The following is a 24317-nucleotide window of genomic DNA, read 5'->3' as shown; positions in this document are numbered from 1 at the left end:
TTCGAAGATGAATCATCCTGTTGACTCGCAACCACCACCAGTGTGGCAGGTGGCTTTCGTTCTCTTATAGCAATTCTCCAGAGCTTGGGAGGCCGAAAGTTTTGTTCTGGGCCTATAAAACTGGCCCAAATGAGGGATGTGAGGCCCATGTTGTATCAAAAAATTATTATTATTATTATTATTCTATCTAAATGTTACATAATAAATACCCAGGATTAGGAAGCTAGGATATATTGGCCTAATTCCTTTCTTTTAGAAGATATTCCATTTTCATCTTTAATGTCTGTTTTGTATTCCTCAAGACTGACAAAAATTAAAGTAGTTATTGTAAAGCATGTTTGACAATTAGTACCAAACCATGCGTGTGGGCCATTGGAGGGACAAAAATTGTCAACAGTGATATTGATTAAGGTTAACTCGATCATAGTTAAAAAGGTTAAAATTGCTTATACCTTCCTTAAGTTGGAAGTTTCAGTTAGAAAGATTTTAATCTTTGTCGTTCCTTCTATAAGAACATGGATTTAAGATGATGCAAATTATTCTTCATTTTTTTTAATCCAAACTTCTTTGTTATTTGTAATTTATCTTCTTATATGGAATATTTGGTTTGATAGTATTCCAAGGTCTGATTTCTCTTGTTTAATAAAGAAAAAAAGACGAATTTCATATCATGTAACTCGTAGATTCAATAATATAAAATAATATTTTTATTCACGTTTTAAAACAATTTGAAAATGGAACAAAAAAAACAATAAACTTGTTTATGTTGTTTTCAAAATTTCTATATAATTTTGAGAATAGATAATAGTTGTCAAATGTGGAAATGTTAGAACCCGTTTGGTGAGGTTCCTGTTCATTTTTAATAAATAAAAAAAAATTTGTATGGTCCCAATATCCATGAATTCAAGTATGATAAAACCATATCTTTATTATGTTTTAGAATAAATTGGAAATGGGAACAAAGAAATAAGAAATTGTTTTGATTGTTTCCAAAAGTTTTATATAATTTTGAGAATGTTCCAAAAGATCATAAAAGTCAGATGTAAAATGGTTAGATTTTTTGAAAAAATTGAAAATAAAAAACAAAAAAATGAATGTTACAACATCTGAGATTGAGGATTAAACTTAGAATTTCTTAATTGAAAATATATGACAATTACCACCTACCTATGCCCACTTTAGCATCAAACACGTCCTTAATTTACTCAGTTGAGTCCAAGATAAGAAATAAGAAATGAAAATGTTACTTACTGGTCTCTAACTAAATGTGAACTCGAGCATGACTTATATCTTCCCTAGAGTTAAAAGGTTGGATAACCATTTCCATATCGGTTGAATTAAAAAAAAAAAAAAAGAAATTGTAATGCTGAAAAGTGAAATTTGTGAAAGCTTGCAATAAAAATTACAGGGAACGGCCAGTGGTACAGAAAACGCATAACAACTCTCACAAACTTTCTTAATTTCCCTCCAAGAAACCGATCTCTTCTCTGCTCTCTCATTTTTTTTTTCTCTGTTTTCCCAAAACAACAAAAAGTGGGAGAGAATGATGCTGAACACCAACCCAATGCCCAAAGCAAAGCACAGAATAAAGTAGAACAACCAAAATCATCTCCCTCAAACTCATTCCCCTTTCATAAATTCCACATTCCCAAACACTTTCAATTCCAAATCCCCCCAAGAATAAGAAGAACAAGAACAAGAATCCTTCCCCCTTCCGCCATGGGTCTCTGCTTCACCAGAACCCGCGACATCCCAATCGCCTCCTTCACCTATGGCTCCGACACCCCTCCCCCTTACCACCAAATCCCCCAATCTCACGCCCCACCAAAGCCGCCTGCGCCGCAGCCCATTCCCTCTTACAAGTCCGTTCCGCCGTCCCAGATTGGTCCCATCACCGGCCGCCCATACATCAACATAACCACAATGTACGAGCTCCACAAGGAGCTAGGTCGAGGCCAGTTCGGGATTACTTATCTCTGCACCGAGAGGGCTAGCGGGCGGAAATACGCGTGCAAAACGATTTCGAGGAGGAAACTGGTGAATCAGAAGGATGTGGAGGATGTGAGGAGGGAGATTTTGATTCTGCAGCATCTCACTGGGCAGCCCAATATTGTGGAGTTCAAGGGCGCCTACGAGGACAAGAGGAATCTGCATCTGATTATGGAGCTCTGCTCTGGCGGAGAGCTTTTCGATCGGATTATCAAGAAGAAGAGCTACTCGGAGCGGGAAGCCGCGTCGATTTGTAAGCAGATTATGAATGTGGTTCATGCCTGCCATTTTATGGGGGTTATGCACAGAGATTTGAAGCCCGAGAACTTCCTTATGGTCAGCCAAGACGACGATTCGCCGATTAAGGCTACGGATTTTGGACTCTCCGTTTTCATCGAAGAAGGTTGGTTAGTTTCCGATTCTCCTCACCCTTGTTTCTGCTTTGATTTTTGCCCTCCAGATTCATGACGTATTTCGAATGCTGGAAAAATAATTCAACAGGCCGCTAACGTTTCATTAGATGCTAGTTCAAAATCTGTCTGATTATGAAATACTCTGTATTTTTTTTATAAAATTGATTGTGTTTGATTAAAATTCTAAAGAGGGGTAGAAGTGTTTTTAAGCTAATCACTAATGGAGGTCCTCTTAGAGTAAAAATGGCATTCAAATTCGAATGTAAGTAAAGGTTACGATGAATGCCACTGTTGCGTTGACCAAGTCAACGAAGAAAAAGAAAGGTCAACCCCACTTCATGTAGCGCCAAAAGCATGCAACATGAAGCTTTTGTCTGGGAATAGCTCAGTTCTAAACCAAGTCATGGAAGAAAACAAAACTGTTGCTGTGCAAATGAAAACGCCAAACAAGTTCGTTACCAAAGTACATTACGAGAATCGATGAACGATTTGAGACTAAAACAAAATATTTGGAAGAATACGGCTGCAATGAAGTAAGTTATAGAAGTTTAAGAATCAAAAATTTAAATAGTCAAGTTAAAAGATAACTCTAACTAATTAAAATACTTATCTTCGACTAAAAGATCGTGAGTTCGAATTCCAACTCCATATATTGTACTAAAGAAAAGGATTTGAACATGTTTTTTTTTTCTTTTATTATTATATTAGTTGTGTTTTGCGCTGAGTTTTGGGGATTCCCTGGCTTTTTAACAGCTTTTGTGTGAATGAAAATGATTTTGCAGGGAAAGTATACAAAGACATAGTTGGAAGCGCATATTATATTGCTCCTGAGGTTTTGCTGAGGAGCTATGGGAAGGAGATTGATATCTGGAGTGCTGGAGTAATTCTCTACATCATCTTGTGTGGAGAACCTCCATTTTGGGGGCGTAAGTAAAACCATTTCACTTCTTAACTTCATCAACGTCCCATTTGTTAACGGTTTTGTTGTTTTAACATTTTGAATTATTCGTCATATTGCAAAACAAAGAAATGGTAATCTTGTTGAATGAGCCTCCATTCTACTGTTGAGTAATTTGTTTTTTTTCCCTTTGCCTCTTTTGCCACCTTCTCAAAATTTGCTTATTATTGTACTTGATTATTTCAACTATTCTAAGATGTAAAGAGGAAAGTTGATGCAGTTGATTTTGTTCAGTGTTGGAAAAACCAGCCTTGGTGTCTTTGTGCCTGACTTTTTCTTCTAATGATCTTACGTTCGGATTCTATTAGAGACGGAGGAAGATATAATTAAAGCAGTTCTGAAGGGCAACCTTAAAATGGAAGATGCTCCATGGCCTTCCATATCCGCTTCTGCTAAGGATCTTGTCTCTAAAATGTTGACAAGAGACCCGAAGAAGCGGATCACCGCTGCCGAAGCACTCGGTAAGTAAGACTACTTCCCCAGTTCATAAATATCTCGATTGCTCTTTGGAAAACTCGAAATTTGATCTTCCTCTGTTAAGACCTTTAGTTGATCAAGGATTCGTTATTATTGACATAACATTGATGGAACAGAACATCCTTGGTTGAAGATTGATGGAGAGGCGTCTTCCAAGCCCATTGATAGCGCCGTGCTCATTAGGATGAAGCAGTTCAGAGCAATGAACAAGTTTAAGCAACTTGCTCTCAAGGTACCTTCCTATGATCTCTGTACTAGGAAAAGAGTTTTCAGTGGACTGATTCAAAAAGTAAGCTGAATGTTGTTGGTAGGTAATGGCAGAAAACCTTTCAGAAGAAGAATTAAAGGGTCTGAAACAAATGTTTAAGAACATAGACACTGATAGAAGTGGTGCCATCACATTTGAAGAGCTGAAAACGGGTTTGTCCAGACTCGGTTCGAGGCTTTCGGAACACGAAATAAAACAACTAATGGATGCGGTAAGAAGGGGCGAAAAAACACTCTCCGACTCTGATCCCTTTTTACTCTCCCTTGTTGAGTTTGTTCATTGCATTGCTTTTTGGCTTCTACATGAAAAATTTTGTTGCATCTCTACTTTGGTCAGGCTGATGTTGACAGGAACGGGACGATCGATTATGGCGAGTTTATTACTGCGACGATGCATCGACATAGGCTAGAGAAAGAAGAAAACTTATACAAGGCCTTCCAGTTCTTTGACATAGATGGAAGCGGGTTCGTAATGCAGTAGCATTCATAATAAACTTATACAAAGGTGTTTGATTGACAAAATTATGAAACTTGATTGTTAAATTTCAGATTCATCACAAGAGATGAGCTCAAACAAGCCATGACCCGGTACGAAATGGGAGATGAAGATACCATTAACGAAATTATCAACGATGTCGATATTGATGGAGTACTCTTCTTCCCTCTGATTTGTACAGCTGAATACATGTCTGATAGATCATTAGCAACTTCAAAGATTCAACTGTTCTTTTTTTTTTTTCCTCTTTTTTGCAGGATGGAAAAATAAATTACGACGAGTTTGTAAATATGATGACGAAAGGGACTGTGGAAGCAAAATTGAACTGATTACAGTTTACGGTTTGTAAAAAAGGAAAAGGAAAAGTAAGTTTGTTGTGTAACTGTATAGATATGAAATTGGTGGATGCAAATGAGGAATTGTTACAGAGTAAAGTAAATAATGTCTATTAAACTGAAAAGTTTTCTTCTCAACAATGCAAGATCCTGAATTAAAACTACACATTTTTAAAAATTAGTTTAGAAATAATTAATTAAATTTTTTTTACAATATAAAAACAAAATCTTTGAAGATAAAGATAACGACTTTTCAAAAATTTCAATACTACTCTAGTTCTTCATAAACATTTAAAAAATATCATTCAGCAAACCTTCGTTAATATTTTGAATGAAAAGTTTACGTGGAAAAATTTATAACCATGTAACAATTAACTTTGCTTGAAACAATTAGTTGGCACTGCAACAAATTTATTCGTTATTCGTTATTCGTTATTAATTTTTTCAGCGTCCTTAAATAATTGTTCTAGAGAAGCTTCCACCTCCCAAATCTTACTACATCAACTTTCTATTCAAATGGTATTTGTGAAAAGGTCAAGGAATCAAGGGTAGTATCGAAATAAATGATGGGCGTATTTTTTAAAACAAACAGCAAAGTTTGGGATAATTTTGTAATTTAGCCTATAATGTATCAAGCGTAATCCGGCAGTGCTCACTTGTGAATTGTGAGTCTTCTGAGATTGAACTTTGGTGCTAAACCCTGCAAAAACCCGACGCCCAGCCGGAGCAGACGAAACCTCACCGGAGAAGAATCCATTAATGGCTTTGATCAGATCGAAGCCAAATCTTCCACGCTTTCTATCTTCTCTCTCGCACCGCATTCAGAATCACCGTTCATTTTCATCCTCTCCTTCGATTTCAGAGGCAGATGCAGAGGTTCACCTTCAGAATCAGGACGAGGACGCGAGCCAAAGTCCTCAAAATGCCTCAAAACCCCTCCTCTCGCCGGAGGAAATGCAGACCGCCGATAAATTCTACGCCCTAATCAAGGAATACTATCGAAGAAACCCCAATCCCGATCCCACTCCACCATGCCCTAACTTCACCATCTCTGCTTTCTCCAACGAACTATCACACATCTCGGCCGTCCATTCCGTCTCTCCGGCCGTTGTTCGTCACGTAATCGAGAAATCCGGTGGAGTCCGCCATGGGATCCCCTTCCTCCAAGCCCTCGCGTTCTTCAACTGGGCGACGGCGCGCGAAGGGTTCCAGCACTCGGCCGAGCCCTACAACGAGATGATCGACTTAGCCGGTAAGGTAAGACAATTCGGATTAGCTTGGCATCTGATTGATCTGATGAAAGCCAGAACCGTAGAAATCACTGTCGAAACCTTCTCGATTCTTGTGCGGCGGTACGTGAGGGCTGGATTGGCGGCGGAGGCGGTTCACGCGTTCAATCGAATGGAGGACTACGGCTGCAACCCCGACAAGATTGCTTTCTCCATTGTTGTCAGCATTCTCTGTAAGAAGCGAAGGGCAAGTGAAGCCCAGTCGTTCTTCGACAGTCTGAAGCATAAATTTGAACCAGACGTCGTCGTGTACACGAGCTTGGTTCATGGGTGGTGTCGAGCAGGTGAAATCTCCGAGGCCGAGAGGGTGTTCAAAGAGATGAAAATGGCAGGTATTAGCCCTAATGTTTATACTTACAGCATTGTGATTGATGCATTATGTAGATGTGGCCAAATTACTCGTGCCCATGATGTTTTCTCTGAGATGATTGATTCTGGGTGCAATCCAAACTCAGTTACATTCAACAATCTTATAAGAGTTCATGTGAAGGCTGGTAGAACAGAGAAGGTTTTGCAAGTGTATAACCAGATGAGGAGATTGGGATGTGCTGCTGATATAATTACTTACAACTTCATCATCGAGACTCATTGTAGGGATGATAATCTTGGAGAGGCTATAAAGGTCCTCAACTCGATGGCTAAGAAAGGTTGCTCCCCCAATGCCTCGACTTTCAACCCGATATTTAGGTGTATTGCGAAGTCACAAGATGTGAACAGCGCGCATCGGATGTTTGCTAAGATGAAGGATCTGGGTTGTAAGGCGAATACGGTGACATACAATATCTTGATGCGAATGTTTGCGGAGTCGAAATCTGCTGATATGATTTTCAAGCTGAAGAAGGAGATGGACGAGGAGGAGGTCGAGCCTAATGTGAATACTTACCGGGTACTGATATCGTTGTATTGTGGGATGGGGCATTGGAACAATGCCTACAAGTTCTTCAGGGAGATGATTGAGGAAAAATGCTTGAAACCCAGCATGCCCATCTATCAGATGGTTCTGCAGCTGCTCAGAAATGCAGGACAATTGAAGAAGCATGAGGAATTGGTGGATAAGATGGTTGAGAGAGGATTCGCCTCTCGGCCGCTGTAAAAATCACCGTCTTCTTTCACATTCAAAGATGTAATTGCATTTGCAAAAACTTCGAGACAGGAAGTCGTATCGTTTTTTATGCATCCTGAATTCTTTGGGGTCATTGTGTGGCTTCGTTTTGTTATTTGATCTGATTGAATTCTACAATATTCAACTTGACTCTCAATATCATAAAAAGTAATAGAAATCTTGAAAGATTGAATTTCTGAATGATGAAGGTGATGAAAAACTCCATTTTTTCTCGCACTTTAACTGGAAACATAAAATTTCAGCTGCCGATGAAGCGAAAGGATAAAAAATTGGCTCTCTTTATGAATGACCTTGCATATCCAACATCTCGTCTAAACGCTTCAAACTCTCTATTCCTTCACTGATCAGATACCTAACTTTCTGTTTGTCATTACAGCTGCGGTTGTTTTCCATTTCTTGCCTGATCGTATGCCTCAGTTCCTCTGTTCAAAATCAAAACAGACATTCTCAAGAATAAACCAAAACAACACCTTATCCAATTAAAGAACTGGGGAAACCTTTTTGAATTCAAAGAATTAAGCATAGACATTGGATCAACCCCATCGTTGTTAATGCTGATAAGGAAAATTCAAATGAACTTTGAAGATCATGACAGGAAAATTGTATAAAGAGTGGATGTTCATGATCAGGAGCTTAACCTCTAGCGTGAACAGGAGCTTTGCGAGCAGTTCTTAAAGCCTGCCTGAACAGTTTCAACACCCTTGCCCGTAGAATAAATTCATGTAAATCAAGGGAGACAACCATGGCGAGTTCTCTTCCACCTGAATAACCTTTTACATTGTTAGATATAGCGAAATAATTCGACTGTTCAAAACATCTTCCAGCGCGAAAAATCCAGTGTGGAGGAATTTACAGAACAAACAAATCGAGATTTCAAATAAGATCGTTCTAGACAACGTCAAGAAACGATTATCATTTGTCACAAACGATTTTGACGAACTTAATGGAGAACAAAATAATTAAGTTCAAAATGAACACTCCAGAATCAAGAGACTAGAAATTTGCTTAGTAGATTATCCAAACCGCTCAGCACAGAAATAACCGAGAGATTAATTATCGAACTAAAATTTCAGCAGAATCATATCACGTAAAAGCTAGGGCAAAATGCAAATTTCTTCGAAAGCGCACGAACTTACCTTAGAAAAGGGAAAGAAGAAGTTGGTACAATTTGTACAGTGGTCCACTGCAGATTAGATGGAAGTGAATTCCATGTCTGATTCAACCGGACGGAAGAAGACGACGTTCTGGAGTAGCCTGGTATTCGGCGAGTGACTCCAGAATTTTGGGATTCTTTGAAATCCTATCTGGACCGAAGCGTGGTATTAGGCAATTAGGACTCCGGAATAGTGGGCTTCTTTGAAAATATTTGGGCCATCAAAATATAAAACTTTTTAGGCCGAAACCTCGTATTCAGTAATTAGGACAACGGACTAATGGGCTTTCCTGTATGTTTCCAAGTGGGATCCGGAATAGTGGGCTTCTTTGAAAATTAATATTTTGATGGCCCAAATATATGGGCCGAATCGTGGGCTTATATGAATCATATATGGGCCGAAGCCTAGGATTTGACAGGTAAAGGTGTTAATTACCACTGTCTAAGCTTATGTTAATTGGTATATATCTTTTAAATAATATGTTACCACATCATTTATGGGGAGGTTACCTTCGTGGATTTATTTATTTTTCGGCTAAAAAATAAATTTAATTGTTACTTCCGGGCATGAGAGCTACAACTACAATAGAAAGAGAAGTTTCTTCATAAACCAATTTTCACCGTAATTTTACTCCACTTTGTATAAATATTGCAATATTTACATCTATTTGGTTCATTTATTTGATAATTAAAAAAAAAGGAACTTCTAAAAGTCATTAATTTCAATGAGAATAAAGCATGGTATGAAATTAAGCTTTCATCTGTCTACTATTAAATAAAAAAGATATTCCAAACTCACGACTTTCAATAAATTTTGTCTTTCTTAAAGCCCTATTGATTTTGTACTTAAATCTTCATTCTGTAATTTACTGAACATATATGAGATATATTTTTCTTAGTTGTTTTTCAAATAAAAAAAATTAATGTTTGTCAAAGATTTAGGGTGAGAATTGCAATGTTTATCCAAATATAATAATCAAGTTAATAAAATCACATCAATTCATAAAATTTGTATCATTTTTCATTAAAATAAAACCTATTAGTAGTAGGAATTTTTTTAAATGTAAAATTTTAATACAATTAATTTGAAAAGTTAGGAGTTTTGTTGATGGATAATATAGAGAGGGGAGTGATTCAATGAGTGCAATTAGACTTTTTAGTGGAGTAATTTCTGAGTTTGAATTTTGTCCCATCAATTAATTTAATTTCTTACTGAACAAAATTCTAATTCTTTGAATTCCATTTGTTAAAATAAACGTTTTAAATTTTACAACAGAGTACATACATATATATATATACTTTTAAAATTTCCCAATAAAGTGAATACCTGCTTATAAGATTTGTTTTTTAAAATTAATTTCAAATTTTATGATCTAGTGGAGATATTATTTCATGTTATAAATTCAACTAAATATTTAGTTCCTAACTGCTCCTAATTTATTTAAATCAGTAAGTTTTGAAGTTTCTTAAATTTGAGATTTAATTTTTAAATATGTTAAATAAACTCTATTTTTTTTTTATTTCTTCATATTTATGTTTTCTCATCCTAAATATTTTAGGAAGAACGGGTTCGCGGATGTCGCCGGCATAAACTTCTCGGGAACTTTAATATTCGTCATAAATGTCATTGGACGGACCAAATTTGACTTTAATTAATAATCCAACGTCGTTGAACATTTCGAAGTTATATTTTTCTTTATTTTAAAAAAGGAAAAATACCCTCATTATCATTTCGTAATCATCGTCATCAAAATTAAATTATTTTTCCATTGACAATTTCAACCCCAATGCTTATCAACAAACGGGACCTTAATATAAATATATAAAATGTTAAATTACCATTTTAGTATTCATGTATTATTTTAAATTCTAGTAAAAGTTAGATTGATTCTCCATTTAAAAAAAAATTAAAATAAAATTATCGCTTGAACCTCTATATATTATATTCAATGAAACCATGCAACAATTTTGGTAAAAAAGGCTATTAAATTTTTATAACACCATAGATATTTTAGAAAAAGTTGACAAAATCATGGTAAATAAATTAAAATTATTTAAAACATAATCATTTGTATTTTTATCTAATTTATTTCTATCACAATTTTAATATAACATTGGTCGCTACTTTTTTGGAAATGTATCTATAAATATGTATTAAAAGTTTTTAATTATATATAAAAATTTATAGCTAGAAATTAAAATGACCATAAACGAACCTTTAGAAAGTATATAAATTAAAATAAATAGACAATCCAAATAAATCTTTTAAATTAAAATAAAAAAAAAGATCGAGTAAAAAGTCTAAAATAATATTTAAACATAAAAAATATTCCAATAATATTTAAACATAAAAAAATATTCCTTAGATAAGGTCAGTCACTGTAAATGCAATCAGTCAAAGATGGGAGTTGGAAATTGGAATTGGCTCTTACATTTTGGCCGACGTGAATTACTATTTAACTTCGACTTTAGATTAAACAACAATAATTATTTAAACGTGCCGTTACATTTCGGGCGCGTGCGACACGTCGCTTTTTATCTTTTTTTTTTTAATTTTATTTTTATATATCGCCCCTATTTGTATAAATTTCATACACTGACTAATTCCTCCGTGTTAAGTGTTTTTTATTATAAAAACGTGTCATTTTGTTAATTCAATATTGGCTTCTTCATTATTGAATTTGAACAAAGAAAATTTCGAACATCAAAGGGAGTTTATGAATTCGTAACAAAAACTACAACTGAATCCCTTTGTCATTGAACAACTTGAAATTATTTCCATTGATTTAGTTTTTTTAAATTACTTAAAAGGTTTAAATTGCTAAATGAACATATTTTAATTAATCAATGAATTAATAGGCTGACTTATACATTTTCAAACCCTAGCTAAAATGAGATACTTCAAATAGTGAAGAGATTATTTACTTCTTTAAAAATTAATTTGTTAAGTACCTTATTTATTTTTTATCAACTAAAATTCTCAGTTTTCAATTTTGATATTTTTTCAAATTTAGCTTAAAAGTCGAAAGTATCTTTTAAAAATGCAAATTAAAAGAAAGAACCAATGAGTCTGCAATTAGCTTCTGAAAAACAAAACTAAAAAAGCAAAACAAACGCTCATCTTTAATTATTAAGGCCCATTTTTAAACCCTATTCTGTATTCCAAATAAGAATTAATTTCAAAAAATATAAAATTTTTACTCAGAAAAAAAATAAGAATTATTTTTCAAAAAAAAAAGCATACAAGGAAAAATAAAATAAACGCTAGTGGAGGAATGTTTTTGTATTTTCGTGATTATTTATATATCCGAATATATTATTTAATAAGTAAATGAGCGAAATTCGACCAATTAGCAGCTAGCCGGAGAAAGTTTGCTTGGTCAGCGCTTCAGGTTTGACCAGACGACGGAACCTTTCTTCGTTAAAAAAAAAATGTCAACTGATTTTCGAAAAGCCAACGCCAATTTCTCCCTTCTGTATATAAATTGCTTCCCGAAGCAACGAAAATTTCAGTTTGCAGAAAAATCATGGACAAACAATCCAAGCCCAGAAGCAAAATCATGAAGCTTCTCCCCAGAGCGGCCTCCGCCGTCACTTTTCATAACCCGCCGTACAGTCCCGGCCGCGGATTTTCCGGTCCGGTGAAGATCTCGATCATACCCAACGAAGCGCGAACGAAATCGAAAAACTCGGGATTCGAAACGCCGGAGCCGACTTCGCCGAAAGTTTCGTGCATCGGCCAAATCAAGCACAAGAAAAGGATGAAGGAATTGGCCAAGCGCACGGCGAAGGTTGAAATTTCAGAGCCGAAGAAGCAGCATCCGTCGGCGGTTAAGAGAATACTCACCGGCGGTAGAGTTCTCGGGAGGGCGAAATCGAACGTTGCGGCGGGGAATCTCCGTGGCTGTGAGAAGCCGCCGCCGGCGCCAGTTCTGGGTCTGAATCAGATGAAGCGATTCTCGAGTGGACGCGGCGCTCTGGCGAATTTTGACTGGACGGCGCAGATTGCGCCGGAGGAGGAGGAGGGAGACGGCGGCCGGAGCCCTATATCGGCGGTGGTATGGATAGGTGAAGAAGTGGGCCCACTACAACCGAGGAAGGAGGTGAACCTGTGGAAAAGAAGAACCGTAGTCCCCCCCACGCCTCTTCAACTCAACACATCAAAATAACTTTTTTTTTTCTTCATTTTACGCAGAAAGAAATGTAAGAATATTTAATTTAGTTTTTATTTCAAATTTAGGTTTGTAAATTTAAAATGGCAGTTTGTTATTTTTTATTTTATAAAAACATAGAAATTCAGTTGGGTGAATCATACATTTTTGTTTGCATAAGATTATAAATATAACACACTTTAATGTTCATTAGAGATGCCTTAATTAATGGGTTAAAATTTGCCATTAGTGAATTTAACTAAGTTTGTGATACAAATTAGAAAACACCGTAATTTAGAAAATTTCATAATATGGTATTTTAAAATTCAAGACATTATAAATATGTTAAAATATAATAATTCGTTATATAATTATTGAACAGATATCCTGAATTAAATTTTGTGTCATAAAATCAGTCACGTAAATTCGATTTGAGGAAAACCATTTTTTAGTATTCCAAAAACACCTGTGACATAATAATTTTATATTTTGATTTAAATTTATTAGAGCACTTTTTTTTTTTTGAAAGAGTTTATAAGAGCACTTTTGAAATTAGGAAGTACACAGCTTTGATGAAACTGTAGAAATATACACATTAATTTGAATAGCTACTTTTTTTCTCTTAGGGTATGATATAATAAATAAAACTTCACCTATCGTGAAAATTACAAAACTAGCTAGGCATTAAAGTATAAATAATATTCATTTAAAAAAAGTAGAAATAATATTTATAAATTAATTAACATTTTATATTGTTAATTTTACTATTATTTCAACGATTAAGTACAATTAACTTTTAAAAAACGTCAATCAGAAAATAGCTTATTGGAAGTTTAAATCTCAACATTCACCAGTTGTTGAATAAAAATAAAGAAATGTATTAATTACTCCAGCTGTATTATTTTATATAAACTTTATTATTACTATTTTTTTTTTTTTTTTGTTAATAGAATATTTTATATGAGCTTTATAATACGGACCCTTGATTTTCTTCTCAATAGAGAGGAACTGGCGCTGGGTGTTGCATTTACTAAGTCAAACAGATAACGGTTATATCCGTCTCTCGCCCTGAATCGGACTTCCGAAATTACGAAAACCACCCTGCTTGCGTTGTTTCAAACTTCAAAGCTGCAGCAATGGAGAGGGGAAAAAGACAACTTCAAAACAATAAACAATATGAAGATAATTATTTTTATATTTAATTACATCCGATAAACAATGTATTTTACATTACAAGTATGTATATATTTTTTTTAAAACAATTTAATGGATAAGGTAATATTTACCTTACCTTTGATTATATATATATATATATATATTAAGTAGCTATTATTTTAAAATTACTATATACAATTGATATAGTCTGTCATCTTAATTTCAATTGCAGAAATAGTTTTTGCTGTCTGCAGTCCTCGTAAAACCTATTATTTCTATTGGAGTTCTAGACAAAATATCATATTTTCAAATTTGATTTTTGATCAATTAGGATAAGAATAAATTGTAGGGTTATTTTTTTCAAAAGTTAAAAATAAAAATAAAAATTGTGTAGTTATTGCAAATTTTTTTAACAATAATGACATGTCATATAACAAATGAAAACTTATAAGGTAAGAGATTGAATTATTCAAATTACAAAGGCTACGATTACAACTGTCATATCATATCTCACGATTAAAGTTGTTTTTCTTCTTAAAAATTTATGTAGACCATATATCATATTTCAAATTCAAATTTGGCTAAAGGCTAGTATGCCTCATCTTGGAGATGGAGTGGCCAAATTGTAACCATTTAGTTGCATGTCCTGTTGCTATTATTCTTTTCAAAATTTAGACCAAACATCACATATATTTTAAATGCAAATTTGACCCAATAGGTAAATTAAGAAAGTATAGTCTCCAATTATTATCCAAGTCTCCTATCTATGGTTCAAGTCGTATAGTTAGGTTAAGTACAAAGTACGGATTACATGCTTTATATTTAACTAAGTGAACTCGAATTTTCGAAATACAAAAAGTAAGGTTTACTAAAGATCTCCTATGAAAAATATAAAAAGACCTATCAAGATTTGTAAGATTAATCATCTTTTTTTTTTTTTTGAGATTCTTAACATTCCTCGAGCTTGTTGGATTCTGGGATTTATAGGTACACCTTACTAGTGAAATTGATCTTGGTACAAAATAAGGTTGGATAATCGAGCATTAAATAACTATGCAAAAATTAAATTATCAACAAAAAGGAAATTTAATATTGCTCTAATATCCCATTTGTCTGAAATTCCATTAATTTTATAATTCTTTGAAACAATCGAAAACTATATATATATATATATATATATATAAAGGGTAAAAATTCAACATATTCAACGTTTTAGGTGAAATTTGATGTGATTGAAAATTTTTAGTTAAAAATGGATACATCCAAATTTGAGGGAAAACTGAAAGGTTGATTTTCCTTCCCTTATTATTATTAATATCTTGAAGAATGCATAATGAGACTGGGCGTGATTGTCGGAAATCACGAGGCCAACGAAGATTAAAACATTGATAATGCTTTGTTATGAAAATTAAAAAGAAAAAGAAAAAAAGAAGACGATTGTGCTTTTTTTAATATAAAAAGCTATTAAGATAATAACAACGTTTGGTACGGTGCCTTTTAACCCTTTTTTTTTTTTAGAAATACCTTTTAACCATTTTTTTAAATAGTAAGATATATTTTTATATTAGATATTTGAGTTTGTTTGTTTTTCTCTATAGATGGTATTTTAAAAGGCATCGTTAGTCTCCAAATTTCAAAAAAATAGTTCTAAATGATTCATGAACTCATTTTATCATTAGTCACAGATTATGTGACGATTACTTAATTGGACGATTTAACAAATTATATTAATTTTATATTACCTTTTTGCTTTTGAGACTTGACATCTTCTTAGGTCCAATAATGGAGAGTTCCCTTCGTTTCAACCAGATTGATGATGGCTAGAGATAACAGAGACAATTAATTCAAATCATAGTGATGCTAGCAACAAGCTTTGACGAGGTGGGAGGGAATATCGACATTGACATCCACCAAGGTTGCCAGAGGAGAAAATAATAACAAATAAAGAAAAAAAAAGTCATATAACATAATCAAATCAACCAAAAAAAAAAAAAATTTGTCTGAGTGGTGTATAGACATATAATTTATCGAGGGAGCGAAATCAATCAACAAGTAATTGCCACATTTTCTTTTCATTAATTACATTAACAATGAATTCGGAGATCATTTAAGATAAATGGACATTAAAAAAATTATTTTAAGTATATTTTACCCAATAAAAAAAAGAATGTTATTCATATTTTCAATTTACTTTTCCTTTGTACTCCAGGTGTATTTTTCTCAAAAAAAAAAAGAAAAAAAAGTATTTAAAATTACCAAAAGAAAAAAAAAGTAAAGAAATAACATCCGTATTTCTTATTTTTCATTTTTATGTTTCGAAAATCAAATGTGTTCCATAATATTTTTTTCCCTTCTACTGAAGGTTTCTTAAATTTGACAAACATTTCCTAAATTATATATAAAAATATAGAAACAAAATGATTATTTCTAATTTTTATTTCTCGTGTTTTGATTTTTAAAATCATTAATAAAATCAGAACTTCTTTTAATTTTTTTGTGTTGCTATCAAACAATGAAATTCCTTCTTTTTTTTTTCCTACTTTTTAAACTTTAATTTACGACTTGTATTTTATTTAAATGCAAAGCAAAAGGTAAGAGTTTCTTTCTTTCCTTTTTATTCCCTCCAACATTAAAAAGACACTTTAAAAAAGATGTCAAAAACAGCTCTTATTCTTATCATATTCCTCTATTATTATATTATGGACATCAAACCAACATAAAAAAAAAAAAAAGGTTTAAAAGCCACTTTCAGAGCAAATTGACGTTTCTGTCATTTTTCTTTTGTAATTTTTAATTTAAACACTAATGAAAATTTTGTAAAAATCTCTTTTTTTTTTTTGGGAAGAACACAAGAGGTTATAAATCATAAGAACACTGTTTCTTTTTTTTCTTTTTGAATGTATAAAGATTAAATTATAAAAGAAAATATTGTACAAAGTAGAAGCCAAACTCGACTCTTTTAGTAAATTTGAGTTTATATATTTCAATTTGTATAATTCTATCCCCGAGTTAGGTAAAAAGTAAATTTAAAACATGTGAATTTTATTTGTAAAAGTGAGTAACATTAAATATAGGCTACAGTGGTCTAACATGACGATAGCTCTTTGATTTAAGCATTTCCTTAGGTGGAATATTCAAATACTAAAAAATCAAGATCTAAACTTGTAATTTAGAAAAGAGAAACTCTATTGTCTGATTATTAGATATTAGAAATGAAAGTTGAAATCGAAGAGAAAAATAAAGAAATTTTGTTAAACCGAGTTGATTAGTTGGTCGATTTGATTGGATAAAATTTTAATTATTCTTACACTAATTGATGGGTTCTTAGTTTAAATGAGTCAGGACGAAGAAAGAATGAAAAATGGGTGAAAACGAAAGTGGCGGGCAGTGGGGCCGAGGAGGTAGCACCACAACGCTAGAGGACAGTAGCACGATGGCGCTGTATCGACTTTATGAGTTTGCAGTTTTCGCGATTTTAGGGTTCATACCTTTATAGAGTCAATATCTAGGAGATGGTATCTCCTAGATATTGAGTAGCACCACAACGCTAGAGACGGTAGAACGACGACGCTATATCGACTTTATGAATTCGCAGTTTCGCGATTTATGGTTCGGACCTTTATAGAGTCAATATCTAGGAGATACCGTCTCTTGAACCTGCATCTAATTCAACCAAAGCATACTTCACCTGATTAATCTCAATCTCATCATCTAATGAAATTTAACAAATATAAATTTTAGCTTAAATTGGTGAATCACTTGCTAAGTAAAGTTAAAAATAAATGAATAAGAATCAGCTAAGCAAGCACGTTGCTTTCCCCCTTCATGCCATGTGCAAATCTGGCTTCTGTCCAGACTCCAGCCCACGAAACCCAAAATAACAATAATAATAATAATAATTAAAATTGTCAATATCTGCTGACCTGTCTTCCTTTTTGTCCTCTTTAATCGGCAAATATTTCTCAGAATCTTTATACAGCTCACAAGATTGATTATTTAGACCCGTGGGTCAGTTTTTTCATTGCTATTTTTCTCTAATATGGGTTAAATTAAATATAACCTTTTAATTTCCGAAACTATTATATTTTAATTAATTTTTTCTTAACCCAAAACAATTGTCTATTTTGCTTTTTAAGCTAACCCATCAAAAAAGAAAAATTTATAATATTTAAGCTTCCGATAAATTGTTATTTATCATTATCATTAATTTTTTTATAAATTATTTAAAAATCCTTATACATAAGGGAAGGAGTAAATTTTGTTTTAATAAAATTAACAAAACATTAATAACAAAAATTAAGAAGGATAACATAGCACGTTCAGAAAAAATTAGTAATCAAAACAGCACATCAAAATAGAATTTAAATAAATCTACAGTAAATATATTGCAACAATTATTTTCCTAAAAATAGTCTCTCCTTCATGCTGTGTCTATCCACCATTTTCTACCTAGCATTAAATAGACTAATCATTCATCCAAAATCAAATATTTAAAAGTAATTTTAATTTATAACGCGTGTGGCCCTATTTCATTTTTACGTCACATCCACTCAAGGAATAAATACGAAACTAAATTAAAATATTTTAAATTAAAAGAAAAACGAAGCGAAACCAAACCAACAAATAATATATTTTTTTTCTTTTTTTTTTCTATTATGATAATTCCAATCACAAAGAGGCAAAAAAAAAAAAACTGAGGGAAAATAGGGTTGCGGGGGGGGGGGGGGGGGGGGGGGGGGGGGGGGGTGAATCTAAGTCTAACCGACAACGACGAAAAACGAGGAAAGGGTAAATAAAATATAAAATAAAGAAGAAAAGCGAGACACGTAAAGCGCCGCCGTACCGGAAGGCTGGCTAACAAGATTTGGATGATTCCGGCTTTCTGCAGACAATCAAATGCATCGGCGAGAAGATTCCGGCCTCGCCGCCGCGCTTTAGATAATCGGCGGCCTCCACCAGCATCTCGTGCACTTCCAACGTCCCCTTGGGCGCGATTCGCAAGGCGGAGAGAACGGTGACCAGAATGTGATTCCTCTGGTAGGCGATCCGGCCCATCTTGAGCCGGGCCCACCACGGCAGCGCCGGCGGCTTGGCCAGATCCTCCTCCTTCAGCACCTCAAAGCCCACCTTCTTCGCCGCCTTGGCCACGTCGGCGTACGACTTCACTCCGGGCAACGCGTTCCCTCTCGCGATCTCCTCCACGATCTTCGCCTGCTCCGGATTTCCAGCGTCGTATTTGTCCGTCGAAACCCACTCCAGCGACACGAACACCGCCCCCGGCTTCAAAACCCTGTAAACCTCGCCGTACACGTCCTCCAGCCGCGGCGCGTGGCACGTCGCCTCTATCGCGTACGCGCCATCGAAGCTCTCTTCCGAAAACGGCATCTGCAGGAAATTTCCGCACACCACTTCGCACACGGAGTCAAGTCCGGCCTTCTTGTTGTGCAGCCTCGCACGCTCCACTTGGTAGTCGTTGATGGTGATTCCGACGACGTTGGCTCCCGAGTGGGCGGCGATCGTCCTCATCGGCCCGCCGACGCCGCATCCGACGTCCAGAATCCGATCTCCGGGCTTGGCGGCGACTAGATCGGCGACCATCTCCTCGTGTGCGCGTGTGGATTCCTTGTAGGACTTGCCCGGGATGGGGCGGGCAAAGTGGAAGGACTGCCCCCAACCCCACTCGTAGATGTCGGTAACGAGGTTGTAGAAGGTGTCGACGAAATCGGGGACTTTTTCTTTTTCGCCGGCGTCGGTTTTCTCCGGGCGACGGAAGAAGGACCAGTACTGCTCGTACTTGTGCTGGAGTTTGTCGGATGAGATTGAACCGGCGGAGAGGCTGACGGAGGATTTGCCTTTGCGTTCGGGGGAGCCGTAGACGAAGAAGAACCAGTAGAGGCCGGCGGCCAGGAGAGTTCCGGTGAGAAAAAGGGGCACGGACTCCATTTTTGTGGCTGAACAGAAGAAATTGGAGAACACAGAGTTCCGGAACAATGCAGTGCGGCAGCCTTGATATTGGGACTGTTTTAATGTGCTGTCAATGGAGCGTCACGTGACTTGCGTCTGCGTCGGGTCCACACACGCACATCTAAAAGGTTGACGAAGTTTAAAATACATGTCTATTCGATTCTAAATTTTACATGGGTGGTCATGGTTTGAATTATTCTCTTTAAATCTTTTTCAATTTTTGTATAAAAAATACTTCATTCGATTTTACGATGAATAAATTGAAATCATGAGATGATTTTATATGAAGAAATAAAAATTACATAGTTATTGGCATCTCACAAGGTTCTTAATCATATGAAATAAACAACCAATTGAATTTGAAAACAGACTACTAAAAAAAATTATTATTATTATTTTGAAAAATGGAATTCTTATTTCCATTAAAATCTCGGATGAATTTAGATACTATTCGAGATAATTTTAAATTGATAAACGATAATTATTTATTGATTTTGAATATTTGATGGCAAAATATGTGAGTCATGAATCATTAAAGATTTAAAATTTTGATCTTTTTAATTCGATAACCAAATATTTTGCTTAGAACTTAAATTTTGCATTAAAACCCTACTTTTAGTAACAACTGTGGAACAAAGTCTAAATCCTTTTCAATTATCTAAAACTACTAAATTTTGATTATTTTCTCTATAAAATTTAAGATTTGAAATCGAATATTAGTTGTACTAGACAAAAAAGAAATCGAATATTAAGAAAATTTTTAATAGTAAAATAATCTAAGTATCTCATACCTCAAATAACATTTAGATTTACACGTTTTATAGTTTAAAAAAAAAGATTTATACATTTTATTTTTAATTTTAGTGGAACATGTTTGCACGTTATTTTTCCTATTGAAACGTAAAAATAAATAACATTATTAAATTTTAAAAACACAAAAAAGACATGTGCGGTGACTGACAGTCACAGATCACAAGCCTTTTGGCAGAGTTTGGGTTCGGTAAATAAAAATAATTAAAATTTTCATAAATTATCGGTTAGTGGTGATAAAAACGAAGCGTTTTTATTTTATTTTATTAAAATTCCGTTTACACTGTAATTTCCTTAGTACTTTCATCCTATAATTTTATTTTTATAAATAAATTTTTTATATTGATAGATCTTGTTCTTTTCAATACGAGTGACATATTTACAGATTTAAATGTGGGATTTTTTTTTAATAATGTGAATTTTTAAAATATTTACCAAAATATGCCTCCTCTCAAACTAATTACAAGAATAATGCTTTGAAATTCATAGGTCGAGAGACGACCTATGAGCTGGCATAAGTTGGTCGTCTTCAAGAGACGACCAAAGTAAAAAAAAAACCTAGTATTTAAAAAAAAAAGAAAAAAAGACATGGTCGTCTCTGAAGAGACCAGAAGAGGTTACGGCGGCTAGACGGTGGACTGATCGGCGGAGACGGCGGCGGTGGCGGCGGCTGAATGTATTTTGGATATGGGGATAGGGGTGAGGGGTTAGGGTTTTTAAAACGAAACCTATTTTAAAAACCCACCCTTGGTCGTCTCTTAAAAGAGACGACCAAGGCGCCAGCTGGCGCCCATGCACAATTGGTCGTCTCTTGAAGAGACGACCAAGCGGGATTTTTCAAATCCCGCCTAAAATGTCGTCTCTTGAAGAGATGACATGTTACGTTATTTAAAAAAAAAAAAGAAAAAAAAGACATGGTCGTCTTTGTTAATTTAAAAAAAAAATTACCGTGGCAAGAGACGACCAACTTATGCCAGCTCATAGGTCGTCTCTAGACGACCTATGAATTTCAAAGCATTATTATTGTAATTAGTTTGAGATGAGGTATATTTTGGTAAATATTTTAAAAATTTACATTCTTAAAAAAAAACCCTTTAAATGTGTGTCCATACTCCATAATCCTATAAAATAAAAATAAAAATCCTTCAAAATAGTGCTGGAAAAATGACCGCCGGACTGGATTGCTTGGCAATCACGTGGAAGCTTCTTTGGCAAAGGTGCCTTTTCCGATTTTAGTATTACTCACTAATTGTCAATATTTTTTAATTAAATATCTTTGTTTTCATGCTTTGAATTATTATATTTATTCGCTTACATAATTATAATGGATAAAACCTCAATCAATAAGAATATCCTCTGTTATTTCCTTTAAAATGGAAGAGAAAAGAAAACCTAACTTGCCCATAAACAAAATCGATTTATCGAAATGGCATATGCACAAAACACTATATTAGTGACACATCAACTTCCTATAAGTAAATTGGAATTTTTAATATTATTATGTTGATGTTGAATTCTTATATCTTGTAATTGACTTATATTGGAGCATTACGACCTATGATGGAGTGAGGTATGCGAAGGAAAACCTGCATAAAGAGAGTAGACACTCCTACGTTCGAGTCAGTTTCAATTTGAGAAATTCGATCTCAAGATGTATAATCAGAATTTAATACATGTGTAAGAGAGTAAATCCTCACTATTTATATGAACTTAGAAACGGATCCCACTTTTAGTTAGTCACTTATTGATACGATCTGTCCCAAAACACTTATTAATTCTAAGACAAGTCGCGCCGACCACATATCTCAACGAACTACAGTGTCTATAGTCAACTTCTTTCTAAATTTCTAATACTAATTAAGATTATTCTCTAGTAGATTAGTTGCACATTTCGTAGTTGTACAACATGTTTAGAAGTCGTGGGAGAATAGTTATTTCTGAATTAAATTATGTAACACTTTGTGTTCATGTGACACTCGAGTATAGAGAAGGGATATATGAATGAACTGATACCACATCCGAATGAGAAGAATTCTCAGATCATAGAAGAATTGTCAAGAAATGCTCAAAATACTAACAAGGTGGAGCTTGATAGTATATCTTTCGGCTTTGAAGAAAACATCATCATAGGCCAAATGATATAAGAGGATGAGAGTAAGCCTATCAATTACCTCATTGGTAGAGCAGAAAAACCTGGTCAGTCGAGACCTGATCGGTCGAGACTTAGGCTTGTCTTTGGGTTTGGATCGGATTTGGTCATGCTTTTATAGTTGACGTGTGAGTCTAATTTTGTCGTCGTCTTTTTATTTATTAATTTGTTTGTTGAAACGGTGCGAGACTAATTTTATCCTCCCATAACATATTGCATATTTATGTTTAAATGAAAAGAAAATTTTCCGAATTTGTTTTTAGCCACACCAATAAACTTTGGAGGAAAAATATCAAGAATCCGCCCCAAAGGAAGTGAAGCAGCATCGCTAAATAATAGTCGATGCAAAATATTAACGAAGGATCTAGAGGCTGCCCCGTTATCCTGCCACGTCATAGGGTGGAATCCAAATCAGCCAATCAGAATCATGGAAAAGGGATAATCCCATTGCCTATCCAGTTTTTTGAAGCCACTCATTCCTTCACCACTCATCCCTCATCCCTTTCCCATTATAAACCACTTTCCCTCTCTTCTCCTCTTCAGTTACCAAATTCGAACCCCCAAATCTCAACCAATGGCCGCCGTCACCTCCGCCGCCGTCGCAATTCCCTCCTTCACCGGCCTTAAATCCTCCGGCGCCTCCAGAGCAGCCACCGCCGCCGTCAGAGTCTCAGCCCCCGCCGCCGGAAAGCTCTGCGTCAGGGCCTCTCTGAAGGACCTCGGCGTGGCGGTTGCCGCCACCGCCGCAAGCGCGATTCTGGCCACCAGCGCATTGGCGATCGAGGTCAAGCTCGGTGGCGACGACGGATCTCTGGCGTTCGTCCCGAACGATTTCTCGATTTCGTCCGGCGACAAAATCGTCTTCAAGAACAACGCCGGGTTCCCGCACAACGTGGTGTTTGATGAGGACGAAATCCCGAGCGGAGTGGACGCCGGGAAAATCTCGATGAGCGAAGAAGATCTGCTGAATGCTCCCGGCGAGATCTACGAAGTGCAGCTGACGGAGAAAGGAAGCTACTCCTTCTACTGTTCGCCGCATCAAGGTGCCGGAATGGTCGGAAAAGTCACCGTTAACTGATTTATTTTGTTTTCTGCTTCCCATTCTTGTGTGTACCGTTTATTATGTTCAGTTTTTCCGTTCAACCGAGGGGGCTCTAGAATTTTCAGATTCAACGTATATGAGACTGATAAAAGTAATAAACCGCAAATAATGTAATTTATGTGCTCTCGTGGGCTTTCTTCTTCCAGGCCCATTTAGCACTTAACGGCCCAATTAAAAACTTGGGTAAATGGGCTTCTTTTTGCATATGAAACCGGCCCGGTTAGAGTTTGCCTTGCCAGTGGGGCCCTGCTGCAACACTGGTAGTACGCGTATAATATTGGGAGTTCGCGCCACTATAAGTGCACTTTTTGCAATTACTAGAAAGCAGAAACTACATTTTTCGTTTGGTTTTTTCTTTCTCATTTCATTTATATATATATATCTCTAATAATAATTATGAAAGGCGCTGTAATTTTGAACGCAGTTCAACGAGTGAAGACACTTGTCTCCGATAAAAAAATTAGGAGTTCATAGAGCTCAAATTCG

General features: G+C 35.1%; 6 protein-coding genes across 8 annotated transcripts; 4 read left to right on the top strand and 2 right to left on the bottom strand.

Annotated features, from left to right (window-relative positions):
* Positions 1 to 1478: 1478 nt before the first annotated feature.
* Positions 1479 to 5076, top strand: CPK29 (calcium-dependent protein kinase 29). Its single transcript, XM_022276101.2, has 8 exons — positions 1479 to 2392; positions 3185 to 3328; positions 3669 to 3821; positions 3954 to 4069; positions 4149 to 4316; positions 4442 to 4569; positions 4654 to 4753; positions 4858 to 5076. The coding sequence occupies exons 1-8, from the start codon at positions 1720 to 1722 to the stop codon at positions 4927 to 4929; spliced, it is 1554 nt and encodes a 517-aa protein (XP_022131793.1). The 5' UTR covers positions 1479 to 1719; the 3' UTR covers positions 4930 to 5076.
* A 538-nt stretch (positions 5077 to 5614) lies between these two features.
* LOC111011204 (Pentatricopeptide repeat (PPR) superfamily protein) lies at positions 5615 to 7420 on the top strand. 2 transcript variants are annotated; one of them, XM_022284905.2, is made up of 2 exons: positions 5615 to 6556; positions 6680 to 7420. In XM_022284905.2, the coding sequence occupies exons 1-2, from the start codon at positions 5695 to 5697 to the stop codon at positions 7315 to 7317; spliced, it is 1500 nt and encodes a 499-aa protein (XP_022140597.1). In that variant the 5' UTR covers positions 5615 to 5694; the 3' UTR covers positions 7318 to 7420. The 2 variants fall into 2 exon arrangements, with proteins under 2 accessions (XP_022140597.1, XP_022140589.1); XM_022284897.2 differs by having other exon boundaries at positions 5615 to 7420.
* On the bottom strand, positions 7408 to 8650 carry LOC111011218 (LYR family of Fe/S cluster biogenesis protein). Of its 2 annotated transcripts, none has more exons than XM_022284925.2 (3): positions 8484 to 8650; positions 7986 to 8117; positions 7408 to 7769 (listed from the first exon to the last, which is right to left on the bottom strand). In XM_022284925.2, exons 2-3 carry the CDS (start codon positions 8089 to 8091, stop codon positions 7627 to 7629), a joined length of 249 nt encoding a protein of 82 aa, XP_022140617.1. In that variant the 5' UTR covers positions 8092 to 8117; positions 8484 to 8650; the 3' UTR covers positions 7408 to 7626. The 2 variants fall into 2 exon arrangements, with proteins under 2 accessions (XP_022140617.1, XP_022140612.1); XM_022284920.2 differs by having other exon boundaries at positions 7986 to 8108; positions 8484 to 8649.
* Positions 8651 to 11859: 3209 nt separating this feature from the next.
* Positions 11860 to 12809, top strand: LOC111010137 (uncharacterized protein At1g76070). Its single transcript, XM_022283476.2, has one exon. It carries the CDS (start codon positions 12028 to 12030, stop codon positions 12667 to 12669), a length of 642 nt encoding a protein of 213 aa, XP_022139168.1. The 5' UTR covers positions 11860 to 12027; the 3' UTR covers positions 12670 to 12809.
* A 5604-nt stretch (positions 12810 to 18413) lies between these two features.
* LOC111010418 (24-methylenesterol C-methyltransferase 2) lies at positions 18414 to 19831 on the bottom strand. Its single transcript, XM_088120356.1, has one exon. The coding sequence runs from the start codon at positions 19747 to 19749 to the stop codon at positions 18661 to 18663; it is 1089 nt and encodes a 362-aa protein (XP_087976482.1). The 5' UTR covers positions 19750 to 19831; the 3' UTR covers positions 18414 to 18660.
* Positions 19832 to 23250: 3419 nt separating this feature from the next.
* Positions 23251 to 23902, top strand: LOC111009044 (plastocyanin). Its single transcript, XM_022281963.2, has one exon. The coding sequence runs from the start codon at positions 23304 to 23306 to the stop codon at positions 23805 to 23807; it is 504 nt and encodes a 167-aa protein (XP_022137655.2). The 5' UTR covers positions 23251 to 23303; the 3' UTR covers positions 23808 to 23902.
* Positions 23903 to 24317: the final 415 nt, after the last annotated feature.

This window comes from Momordica charantia (genome assembly GCF_013281855.1).
Source record: "Momordica charantia cultivar OHB3-1 chromosome 11 unlocalized genomic scaffold, Mcharantia_2.0 BLBB01000011.1, whole genome shotgun sequence".
Taxonomy (NCBI): domain Eukaryota; kingdom Viridiplantae; phylum Streptophyta; class Magnoliopsida; order Cucurbitales; family Cucurbitaceae; genus Momordica; species Momordica charantia.
This window is presented reverse-complemented; position numbering and strand designations above follow the sequence as displayed.